This window comes from Montipora capricornis, chromosome 11, assembly GCF_036669925.1.
Source record: "Montipora capricornis isolate CH-2021 chromosome 11, ASM3666992v2, whole genome shotgun sequence".
NCBI lineage: Eukaryota > Metazoa > Cnidaria > Anthozoa > Scleractinia > Acroporidae > Montipora > Montipora capricornis.
In genome coordinates this window covers 18,824,159-18,836,482 of record NC_090893.1, presented here as the reverse complement: position 1 = coordinate 18,836,482, position 12,324 = coordinate 18,824,159, and the positions used below count along the sequence as shown (strand labels likewise).

The following is a 12,324-nucleotide window of genomic DNA, read 5'->3' as shown; positions in this document are numbered from 1 at the left end:
ATGCAATAGTGTGAAAGTTCCTTTAGTGTCTTTTAATTATTATTTTTCCAAGTATAAAGTTTGCTTATTAATGAGGTCTAAGGTCGTCCAAAATATCATGTGGGTGGTTTAGACCACTTTCGATATATTAAAATTCAGTCCTAAACAAAAGGCATCATCTCGAGGCTCTGGGGAATAAACTCATACAAATCCTTATATTTATTCCCCAGAGCTTCTAGATGATGTCTTTTGTTTTGGGACTGAATTTTAAATCGAAATTGGTCTATTGCAGCCGAAAATGTTTGCAACCCCGATATTAACACCTGAATCACGTAAAGTTTGAATCTTTTTCTCGTTCACGGGGGCACTTTATACAAGAACTTTCCTGGGACAAAAACCATTTTTGCTGCATGGCAGGAGTGTTCATTATAAATTAAGTTGAATTCACTTTCCGTTTCAGCTTAATTATAACGCCCTGCTACAAAATGCAAGCGAAGCATCTTCGTAAAGTCTTTCTTTCCAAGAAACGCCTTCATAATTTCCCTTATATAATAAGCACACGACTTCAAGCGGCAAAACCGTTTAGGTCTTTCACACGCTCAGAGGCTGGCTGACAAAGGCAGCAGCAAAATCGTGTGGTTATCTAGCTTTCCTCGCTGGCAACAAAGAAGAGATAAGTGAGGTGAGTGAATAACAAAGAAGTCTTTCAGATCATTATTTTCGACTGATTTCGTTAAAACTGTTAATCACCTGCTTCGGACGTACCCGAAAAATGCGCTGAAGATCAACTATTTTAAACGTACAAGAAATGTGTAAATTTGGAGTCCCGGCGTAATATCTAAAACTTTATCCTTGTAAGATTATGAAGACCGTGATTTCACATCGCCTTATGCTCCCTTCAAACATTTCCTAGCTTCGAGTTCCAAACAAAGAACAATGCGCTCACATCATGTAGAACAATTAATCAAATTCTTAGAATAGAAACGAAATCAATTTGAGAAACCATTTTTGCAATCCTAAGAGAAACGCCAGACAAGAAAACTGTAGCTAGAGAGTTAGAGATCTTGAAATATTGAAAGAAATGAACCTCTCACAATGTAATGTATTTCTAGCTTACACGGGATCCTTCCACACATATAACTTTTCCTTCGTAAACGCGTCGAAAGTTTTCCACGCGCATGAATCCTGGGGCGTTTTACGGATAACGTTTTAATCCCATCAGTACACGGGCACTTAGATCAAACAGGAAAGTCCTACTCAACCCCAACAATCTTTTCTATCTTCTGGGATGAAAATTTCAACTGTAACTACACACCACCTCAGTATCTGCGAGGTCGTCCCATAAGGAATCCAAGTCGTATTCATTTCGTGTCAAAATTGAGTTTAATAACTTCCCTTTTGAGGTGATCTGCGTATACATTCCTAAGAGCAATGATGACTTGAACGCACAAAACAGAGCTCGGGTTAACTCATGATATATAATTTGGTCAAAGAGCAATTTCCAATTGAGTGCTGATTTTGGTTTTGTCCCCATGGTATTAGGAGGAAGGGAGGGGGTTGTGTAGGTTTATGCTCCCTTATGTCAACATGGGTGTGTATCGCTCCAAGGGGTATGGCTCTCGAGCAATTTTAGTCTAAAATCGGGACGTTACAGATTTTGACAAGGTTGGTCCAAAAATGGGCCATTTTCTTTTCTGTAGTCTGAAGCAAGGTATAGAGTTTTATCTTTACAAGAACTTTGATGCCAAATCAGTAGCATGTTTTGGTTAAAAATGGGGCACTAAAACCCTCTTCTTGTTGTCTGAAATAGGGTCTAGGGGAGGGGGTCGCATATCTACACTTTGCGTTACGCTCAAAAATCTCGCTCCACTTCCTCTCCAAATCAGAAGTAAAACCAAAACCACTTGTGACTCGCTCGAATGCGTTTTCCCGCGTTTAGCGCCGGATACTCGAATCTGCTTTGAATTCTAATTGGTTCATTGACTTGTTTTCGTGTGGAGTAATTAATCTGAGTTACTGTGATGAGGATCGTTTCAGTCTTAAAGAAACTGAGTTGAAAATGCTCAAATGTGAATAGCTGCTCTTTTCATCCTGTTGGCGAAATTCAATGCTTATAAAAAAACCACTCCTGGCTAGAAATTCATATTTTCGTACTTGTACGTCAAGCAAAACATGCATGTTAATTACATTTCGTGGAAAAGCTTAACGGTAACAAATCATCTCTTGTTTTAGTTTAATTAGAACTTCCTGCCTAACACAAGATACATGTATGGGAACAAAGAATGCTTTTCGAAACCGGGCCTTCACTGTCTGGCCGTTCAATTCAAGTCTGCTTTTAAACTGTGTTTTGGAAGAGTGATGCTTCATTTAGTCATTAAGATACCATTTTGATTTACTCATTATTGAGTTTGCTAAATTATTCATAACAGCTTATAATTATTGTTTGCAACTTAATGGTTGTTTATTTCAATGTTGGAGCTTATTCTGTGATGTACTGTTGACGGTCACGGTAAAGCTCTGCACAATGATTACATTTAGTTTCTCATGGCAAAGGTTTAGCTGTCATTCAGACGCAATTTTCCTAAACTTTGTCCAAGTGTTCTACCTACCCCTAATTCTTTCCTTACACTACAAAAATCAATATTGTGACTAAAAGCCCGAGAGGTTTTCAGAGTGATTGCATTTAGTTTCTAATAGCAAAGTTTTAGCTGTCATTCAGACGCTGTCGAAGTTTTGCTAAACTTTCTCCAAGTGTTCTACCTACCCCTAATTCTTTCCTTACACTAAAATGTCAATATTGTGACTAAAAGCCCGAAATATTCATTTGAAAACAGAACAATCATTTGTGCGTCAATCAGTCGATGTTTGTTTCTCCGCTTTTAGACTATTCAAAGCTGCAATGAGTCAATTATCGATTTTGCTGCCGGTAATCGTCGGGATCCTCGTCCCTGGAGCATTAGCGCACAGTAAAGAGTGCGAGGATTGCAATAACTGTTGCAATGTCAACTGTGTTTCCAGTGAAATGCGCGTAGAGGAACAGACCAAGGGGACCATTCGCGTCTCTCAGCTGTCCAACGGCGACATCATCCGTGGGATCAGGGGAACTGAGCGGATGCCTGGCTGGTGCAAGGTGGAAGCTGTTTATCCGAGGGCCCACACCGACAATTTCACAACCTACGATGGCTTCACAAAAGACCACATGGTAATTGATGCCGATACTGTTCGCCCGTACGGTAAGAAAGGAGAGGTGAAGAAATCTCGTCTGTTTACGCTTGCTACCGAGTGCGACGCCGCATTAAACGCAGATGGTCAGGCGTTCACGCCAATCAGCACCACGTTCTGTCCTCATGAGCTGAGCTGGGGCGAGTATCTTCCTCTGATCGCTGCCATTCGTCGCGTGACCAACCGCACAGGTTACTTTTGGTATCTTAGCGACGCTTTCCATGACAACCAAACAGCAAAGGTTCCACGCTGGATTGACATGCTTCACGACATCTGTACAGAACTTTTGCGCTGCGCGCGTGAGGGAGAATGCCAAAAGTTTGAAAAAATCATGGAAGAGTTTGTCCACGAGCACTTGAACAGGAAGTATGTGGTAATGGTTGAGAGCGCATTTCCCAACATGGGTGGAGACGTGGACAAAGATGAAACAGGCACAATCACTGAGGTGGTTCGCGAGAAAGGTACAAACAACGTTGTGCTTTTCTCAGCCGTGGGCTGTGCTGTAGCTGGGCTCTTGATCGCGGTTGTCGCATCGGTCCTTCTGTACGGCATGCGAGTGAAGAGGAAGCAAAAGGCACTAAAGGAGCCGCATCCAAACCAACCACTGGTTATGGTCCAGGATACCAAGGCATAGAGATGGCACCAAGTTAGCACTGCAGCTTTAAATTTGCCGGACACCGTCGCATAACTAGTTTTCCTTGCCATAGGTCAGGAACGTACTTGTTCATTAATTGTAAGGGTGGTTAGTAAAAAAACACATTTTAATAATTTGATTTTTTGCAAGTAGAGGGAGGCAGCTTTGACACCGTCGCATTATTAGTGTTCCCTTCTCTAGGTCTGGAACTTGTTTTGTCATTGTAAGGGTGATTTGTAAAACAGCAGTTTTCCCTTTTGATTTTTAACACACAACGGCAGCGAAACGGAAACACATTTAATATCCTTAGGGAGCCATAACTGTAACCTTTTTCACTTGTACATTTTGTTGTCCCAATACAGGCTTGTGATAATAGAGCGTTTTCACATGACGTCACGGCGGCCATGTTGGTGTTCCAAAACAAAGGAATGGCGGCCATCATGGTGTACCAAACTAATCCTCCGGGAATTGAACTCTACTTTTACGCAAATACTTTCCTTTGTTTCAGTAATTCAATATGGCTGCTGGTCACGTGAGTGAAAACGCTCTATACTCAGAAGGTTTGGTCCTTTGTTTTGTTCATTAAAAAGAGTGCATGCAGACATATTCATGCTTGCATGCACTCTTTTTAACGAATAAAACAAAGGACCAAACCTCCTGAGTATTATCACATGATCTGTATTGGAAATACAAAATGTACAAGCGAAAAAGCTCCATTCAACACATTAATAATTGATACATTGCCCAAATATGGTAATAAAGCTCTCGATAGCTGTAGGTCTACATGACGTCTATTCGGCGGTAGATGTAGATTTCGCAAGAAAATGTGAAAATGACGGACCGGCGCCGCTTCACAAATGTTACAATTTCGGAATCTTCGTTTGTTATCAATGTGTTGAATTATAAAACAGTTATAGCGTTCAAGCTTGCGTGATATCGCCTAATTTTAGCCAACTCGGCCTTCGGCCTCGTCGGCTACGTATAATAATTAGACGTTTAGAATGGTGTGCCGTGAAATGATGTCGAAAACGCGTAATTGCAGGATTTGAAGGCTTCCGATGTAATTAGTCTTTGCTGGTTTTGAAGTCTGGGGAGCTTCACTTTAAACTAATGTAATGCGATTTCGTCAGTAGAACTGAGTGTGGTTGTAGCGGCGACGAGCAGAAATAAGCATGCAATAAAATCATTTTCCCAGGCCCTCATGTCTCGGTTAATAGACGAGTTCTTTACCCATCTCCAGGTGGAATACCCTCTGTAATGCACCGCACGGGGAGATCCCACTCAAAAAAGTGGCTTTTTTCCAAGCTGAAGGGTAAAAGGGTTAAGGATTTTGCAAGAATAAAAAGGGTTAGTGAGGTGGACATTTAGTGTTTTTAATGTGGTTTCCAAGTAAAACGTTCTGTGATAGTGAAAACGACAAAAAAACTAAGGTAACACGCTAATACACCGATCTCTTAATGTGATCCACCATCCCACAAGCGCCTTGCCGTGGGAGAACAATTTTGCTGTTGCCAACACAGTTCGCCTCACGTCTCGTATGTGGAGCTGCCAGTTAAAGGCATGCCTAAACTTCCGCCTCGTATGTTAGCTACGCCATGCAGATGAAGCCTAGAAAGACCGAAACGGTTGGCCATGGCTGCTAATTGATCTTGTGGAATGCTTGTGCGCATGCGTGATGTGTTGCCCAAACCGGGTTAGCGTTAGGGTTAGGTTAGGATAATTGTATAATTACTGAACGTTTTATACCTTGTTTAAAAAAAATTTGAAACAATAGAAATAGAAACACCAAGTACCTACTTCCTTGTGGCTGGAACCCGCTGACACTTTCGTTGCAGTGATTTTTCCAACCTCGTTTCCAGCGGCCCGACATTGAACACAGACCAGTCTGTTTCGTCTCGGCATAGGCAGCCCAAGCTTGCGTCACTACAGATAGCCGTTGAAAATTTAAACGCGTTATAAGACTTTGTAAGGGAAATAAAATACCGTCGATTACGAAGCCTAAAAAACGCTCAATTTAACGTTCATTCAATAAAAGGAATGAAAATGACTCACCTCTGGTGAGTGCTTATTGGAGCTTATTTTATCGTTTCGGGAATTCCGTGTTTCCAATGTTCTAAGACGAAGTCAAGGCTGCACACTAAGATTTCGACCGTTGTTAGCTCAGGGGCGGTTTGCGACTCGAAAATCCATCCCAGCCAAGATTTTTTCACGCAAAGCTAAAGCCACATCATTTGCGAACCTCCGTGAATGTTTCGTCGTCAAAAATCCCCACGCACTTGGCTGGAAATGAGCATTATCTGCTTCCATTCCATAACAGCTGCTGATAACCGCACAGGACACGAAGCTTGGGTCCGATAGGCTTTATAATCAACGGTATTTTATTTCTCATACAAAGTCTTATAACGCTTTTAAATTCTCAACGGCTGTCTGTAGTGACGCGAGCTTGGGCTGCCTATGGTCTCGGTTGCTGGATCGAGACGAGAAATTCTCGGAGCGCTCTGAGTTCGTACCATTATCATGTAAATGAGAACAAATCTCAGGTAGACCGGGTCCAGAAGTTTCAAGCCTGTATGTTTTTGGGTCCACCGTATATTTATTTGACAAACAGCATTTCGTCCCGAAATCATGCAACAAAAAATTTCGTCCCGGTTTCATGTAAACGGTTGCAAAAGAGTCATACCAGTTAAAGTTCATACAGGCCTGAGTTCGTCCCGGTCTCATGTAAATACCCCCCAAGTCGAACTTCCAATAGCAAAGTTGGAAAGAGGTTTTTGTCCTACTGTTCAGTCCTGAGCGATTTTGCGGGCTCTTATTTTATCTATTTCAGTAGCGATGAAATAAGGTGTTCGGCTTTTTCTGCTCATTATTTTTGTGGAGATGTATGTTAAATCCAAAGTTTGTGGTTATTTTGGCATAGGTTATTCAAGCCACGAGTTCCTCTTTTTGAGAAAGCAGTACATTTGGATGAAGAGGCGTTTCCTTGTAATGCCCTCTTTATTAATTTCAACGCCACATAATCCTGAATTTCGGACTTCTGTTTTTCGGGCCTTCCTTCTTTCACTGTTTTTTGTTATATTCTCTTTGTGATTTGTATAAAATTTCTTGTGATACTTTTCTTTTGTCTGATATTGTCACCCTTTTATCAATTTGCTTGTCAGCTTCTTTCACTTGTTCTCTGTTTGTTTGTTTGTGCCACTAATAAATTTGACTTCTCCTTCACTGTGACAAGTTCTTTTCTTTAATGAAACTACAAAGGATTTCCGTTTCCACTATAGCTAGGCCCTAGTCTAGTCTATCAGTAGATTCCTTGGTTCACGGCGAACATATTTCATGTTGTTTGTGGAAAAGTCAGTCACCACTTTACTCACAAATTCTTTTCCGAGAACCATATTTAATTGAACTCCGGAGAGAGTCAAGTTAAGATGCTGATCATTGCAGTTATTTATTAACATTAATTGAGCAGTAACGAAAGAAAAGCCTGAATTTTTCAGGCTTTCCTTTCGTTACTCCTCAAGAAACCTTAAATTTTGCCTTCAACACACTCAACGGTTGAGACATGGGTACGTTGGTTAGCCATTGTGACTACAAGCTTACAACGAAGCGAATAAGAGATACATCAGGTAACGTCCACGCGGCTAAAGTAGCTCCACCTGTTCTTGGTGAATGAGTACTAAACCGGATTAGAGATATCAGGTACAATATTCGCGAAAGACTTTTTAAAAGACTGCCTACGGGTGGAATAACTAATCGCCTTGTTAATAGAGATAAGGCGCTTATGATTTCCTGAAGCTGATATGGCCCTTAAAAGATACTCATCTGATTTCACAGGAATCTGGACCTTCAGCATACACAGTTTAAGTAATTTAATAACAGAACACGGACAGGTATTAGATGAGGATTCAGCAATAACGACCGATCTGCCCTCCCTCAGCCGATCAGTCTTGCTTTTCTCTATGCTGATTGTAACATAATCCTCGCTAAACTGAACATCCCTGCTACAAATAACTAATAATTTCCAAGAAAATGCGAGAATGAACATAAGTAAAGTTCTAAATTGTAAAAGGTCGTCTAGATTAGACACTACAGGAAGAAGCATGAGGTGGTGGTTTTCCAGGGGTTCCTTTCTATTGACTATTAGCTGACTGGCAAGGCGAACAGCTCCTTCTTTTACAGCAATAAATGTAGGGTGTGCTGTTGGTGAGTCGAAGCCTGCAAGAAGATGAATCCACTTGAACGCGTAGAAGGCGCAGTTGATGGTAGCGACGGACTTGGACGACTCGAGGAGGTATTGCAAGTACATGTATAAGGTAGAATCAATTGGTCTGACTGGAAACTCCGAAGTACCCAAGACATCGCTAGCAAAGGCTATCCACGTGTTAAAAGCTCTCAAGTAATTTTCAGATGTCCCAGACGCTTTGGAAGCAAACACGGTGGACTTGAGATTGTCTATTAGCTAAACCACCCTAGCGGAATTTTGGCCCCCTGAAGACCAGAAAACGGAAGTGAAGATATTTAAGTATAAGAAAGAGGAAAAATATCAATATCAATGAGACAGACAGCAGTGCACACAATGCTGAATCTATGTTTAACCCACTCTCTCCAGTAATTAAAGCCACTTTGACCTATAGGCAATACTCTTCTCAGCTAACACAATACGAAAAAAACATACTAATCTAATAGGCATACCCCTCTAGGACGTTTCCACGGCAACCTGATATACACCTCTGGGGTACAAAAAAGATGTGATAAATCGTCACTCTAAGGCCTCTCCTGGATGCCTCTCTAAGGCATAACACGTTTAACTTGATATTACTAACAAATAGTAAGCACGTCATGCAAATACACATCGACACATAGTGAAAACAGCTGCAATCTCTAGCTCGAATGTAATCAAACACAAGGAACTAGACAGCTTTTACGAGATAACTCGGAATCCAATCTGGGAATGATGCTTAAGTCAAGACGTAGAGCTAAAGAAACGAAAGCCAAAAATAGGGTTCTTAGCTCTTCCTCTAATGAATAAATTAGGAAAGTTAAGCAGGATAACCCAGTCAAGGATAAATGAACTCCAAAGGAAACCATCCGAACACAGGATGGGCCAAAAATGGGCTGAGTTCCAAAGTGAAACGATCAGAGTTCCGACTTGAGCACTGCTAAGTTCTAAATGCTTGATAACTTTACACGTTAAATACACAGTGGGGCACAGCCAGTTATTATGATGAGACCAATCCTGAGAAAATGCATCAACGCCGCTCGAACCCGGCTGGTAAAGCCTGGAATTGAAGCACTGGATTATAAAATAGCGATTTCTTGTCCGCATCGACTCCAAGACCATCGTCCAAATAAACCACGGTCGACTTTGGTTCAGATCTCCTTTTCTTGATTAGAGGCTTAAGTATTTTTGTAAATAAATAGGGCACGGAACTGAGGCCAAACGGAAGAACAGAAAACTGGAAAAATTTGGTGCGTCCGGAGGAAAATGTCCACGCAAATGACAAATACTTCCTGTGTACCGGGAATATTTCTACGTGATGGTAACCAGATTTAAGTCAACAGTAAATATAAAATCTCCAGGATTCAAAATCTGTTTGGCAATAGACAAATCACACAGGAATCTGCATTTATAAAGGAACTGGTTAACTTAGTGGATGTCTAAATTAGACGCTTTTTGCCTGATTTTTACATAGATACGGACAAAGTATTAATTATAACAGGAGCTTCAAGCACTTCAGCGTCGCAACCGTTGGATAACGAGATCGTTGAAGGCATTTTGGCGAAAGCTGACAGTACCAAATCCGAACTATTTAGATGTGAAGGGCATAGGAATTTGGAGAAGAGGTAATTTATAGCCGTATTTAGTAACATCAAGTATCAATTGGTGCACGTGCGCGTGAATGTCATTCCAGAATTTCAGGGCTCCACGTAGCCGGCCTTTAACGGACAAACAGTCATCGCCGGATTTAATCTCGAAAGAAACTCCAGTGACCCGAAGAAAAACTAATAGTCCAGGCATTTTGTGCACACCCACAGAAGCTTTCCTTCTAAAAACCTTTCAGATATACCGTCTAGAAGAATATACTAAAAATCCAACAAAATCTGAGCACGGCAACATCCCGAAATTTAGCTCTCGGCTAAAAAGACCTCTGTGTGCTACACGAAAATGAGGCTAATTCCGGAAGTGACTGTTTTATTGTCAGTAACGCACTCAAATACTGTCTGTTCAGCATACAAAGAAATACTCTTAATGCAAAGGGGTCTCTCCAAAAATTCTTTAATATTAGCAATTCTTACAGAATGTGCTTCACTTCTTACCTCTTGTACTTTGTAAAAACAAAGCTGGTTCTTTGGTTCCTTAATTAAGCTCATTTAAAAGCTAGGCCAGCAACTATATATTGTTGTCAATGCGTTTTTAGGATTCTGTAACGTTAACGTACATACACATGTTGATAACATCGAATTCAGTAATCATCGGTGTCATCACTGGTAAGAGCAAGGCTACTATTTGTGCATACAGCGCCTCAACATTGGCCACATGCCATAGAAAAGTTATGTCCATGCTTGCTTGATAGATATATGAAGAAAGGTGGGGTAGGATAAAGGTACTGGAGAGGATCAGGGAGGGGTAGGTGAGTAGAGGAAAAGATATCTAGTTTTCTTTTAGACCAACTAAAAAAAAACCAAGCCCCTGGTTTTTTTTTTAACTACACTCCCTCAAATAAAGAAAAAATCCCTTTTTTACACAGTTGATTAAAAAAAACCAGTTTAAAAATTTAAGCTGGTTTAAAAAAAAAAAACTAACCGGTTTAAGAAAAATTCAAACCAAAAGCAAAATTAAACCACAACATCTAGACTGTGGGGTCTGGACTGGAATCAACATGTCTTCTTTTTGCATATGGATTAGACTTGTTCTGGACAAGGGTGACGCCATCAAGAATGTCTGACGTGCTCATGAAAAGAGGGCTTTGATTACTGGTTCATAGTCGGAACACTTGGTATCTTAGTTCTTGTTCCCATTGTCTCCCTGAGGCTAGCATCAATCAAAATACTGCGGTAAGCATGGCAGTGAAACATCGAAGTAGAACAGTTTTGGAATTCTTGCCTCTTCGATGTATTTACAGAAGAATGGTGATGTGCACCTGCCAGCAGTCCCTTTTAAGTCTGTCCGGCCACTCGTTTTAGTCATGAAAGCGAGCCAAAGAGCCGAGGGGAGAATGGGGAGAGAGCGAGGTGTAAAGAGGGCGGCGCTTGATTGGTTGTTAGAGAAGGGACTGCTAGCACTATTAAATAATGTCTCTACAAGAATGTGTGCTAAATTGATCGCACCCCTCATTGACACACTATTTCAAAACACAACACATCTTAAGGAATTTAAACTAGTGAAAAACAGACCAGTTCGCTTTTCGCAAGTGCTGACAAGGAGAAGGTTAAACCGTAGATATTTGCCCAATCATATGACTCTTTGTTGGTGGTCAGTATGACATGAACCTTGCAACTCACAATTTCAAGTTTGACGCCCCGGACCACTAAGCTTCCTTGCCTCTCCTACTAACTCATCACTCTCAGGTTATTTAATTTTACTCTCTTCTGCGAATGGAAAAAGGAAAAACAAAACAGGAAAATGTAATCACTATTCCCTGCAAAATTAAATACCAGGTAACACACTTTTCTACAAAACAAATCTGCAGATGACATTAAAAAGGAAGAACAAAACAGAAAATTGTATGTACTGTCAAGCGCATGTCACTGAATGGTAAATATATAGCGGAAAGGAGAAACCCTAGAGCGAGTATCAGTCGAGTGTAATCAAACCAAAATCAAAGTAATTACTTTGGCCAATCAAAAAGGATGGAGAAAGGACGGGGACAATCCAGTAAACCAATCAAAACTCAAAGTAATTACACGTAGCCGACACAAAGCGCGGGAAAATGTGCACGCGCAAGCCACGATTTGGTTTTACTTTCACTTCTGATTGGTTGGAAAATTTGCACGAAAACTTTGAATCAATCACTGAGTGAAGTGATGAAAAACCAAAGCAATTCACTAATTACTTTCGACACTCAATTGAAAACCGCTCTACAATCTCTTACTGTAACATCAAAAATACCATTTGAATAAAGCACAGGTGACCTGCTATAAAGCTCTGTGTTGTGAGCTCTGTGATGCAATTTTAGAAAATCTCATCCCAAGCAAAATGCCCCTAAACCGGCCTTATTCGCGCGGCCTCCATATTGGCCATAGACAATAGATTTTGTACCCGAGCCTCGAGTTGAAGTTTCGATGGGGCAAAACAAAAGTTTTCAATCCCTCGGGACTCAACATGGTCGGTGTGTGATTACGGTCCATTGTGTGGAAAATACCACTAACTGCTAAAAAAAACTGTAGAGCAACACATAAAGCCATACAGCAAAGCCATGATGAGCATGGATGGACAAAAAAGGACACCTTTGAAAGAAATTAAAATGCGTGAAGTTTTTCAAGTTTATGATAAC

At 40.9% G+C, this 12,324-nt stretch overlaps 1 protein-coding gene across 2 annotated transcripts in view; it reads left to right on the top strand.

Annotated features, from left to right (window-relative positions):
• Positions 1 to 3,966, top strand: part of LOC138024398 (uncharacterized) — a 532,828-nt gene extending 528,862 nt beyond the window's left edge. The window contains exons 1-2 of one of the 2 annotated variants that reach the window (XM_068871601.1): positions 548 to 661; positions 2,863 to 3,966. In XM_068871601.1, the coding sequence (XP_068727702.1) occupies positions 2,879 to 3,835 (957 nt within the window). In that variant the 5' untranslated portion in view covers positions 548 to 661; positions 2,863 to 2,878 and the 3' untranslated portion in view covers positions 3,836 to 3,966. Of the gene's footprint in view, positions 1 to 547; positions 662 to 2,862 lie in introns of those variants that run through there. The other variant, XM_068871602.1, reaches the window with a different exon arrangement.
• The last annotated feature ends 8,358 nt before the right edge of the window (positions 3,967 to 12,324 follow it).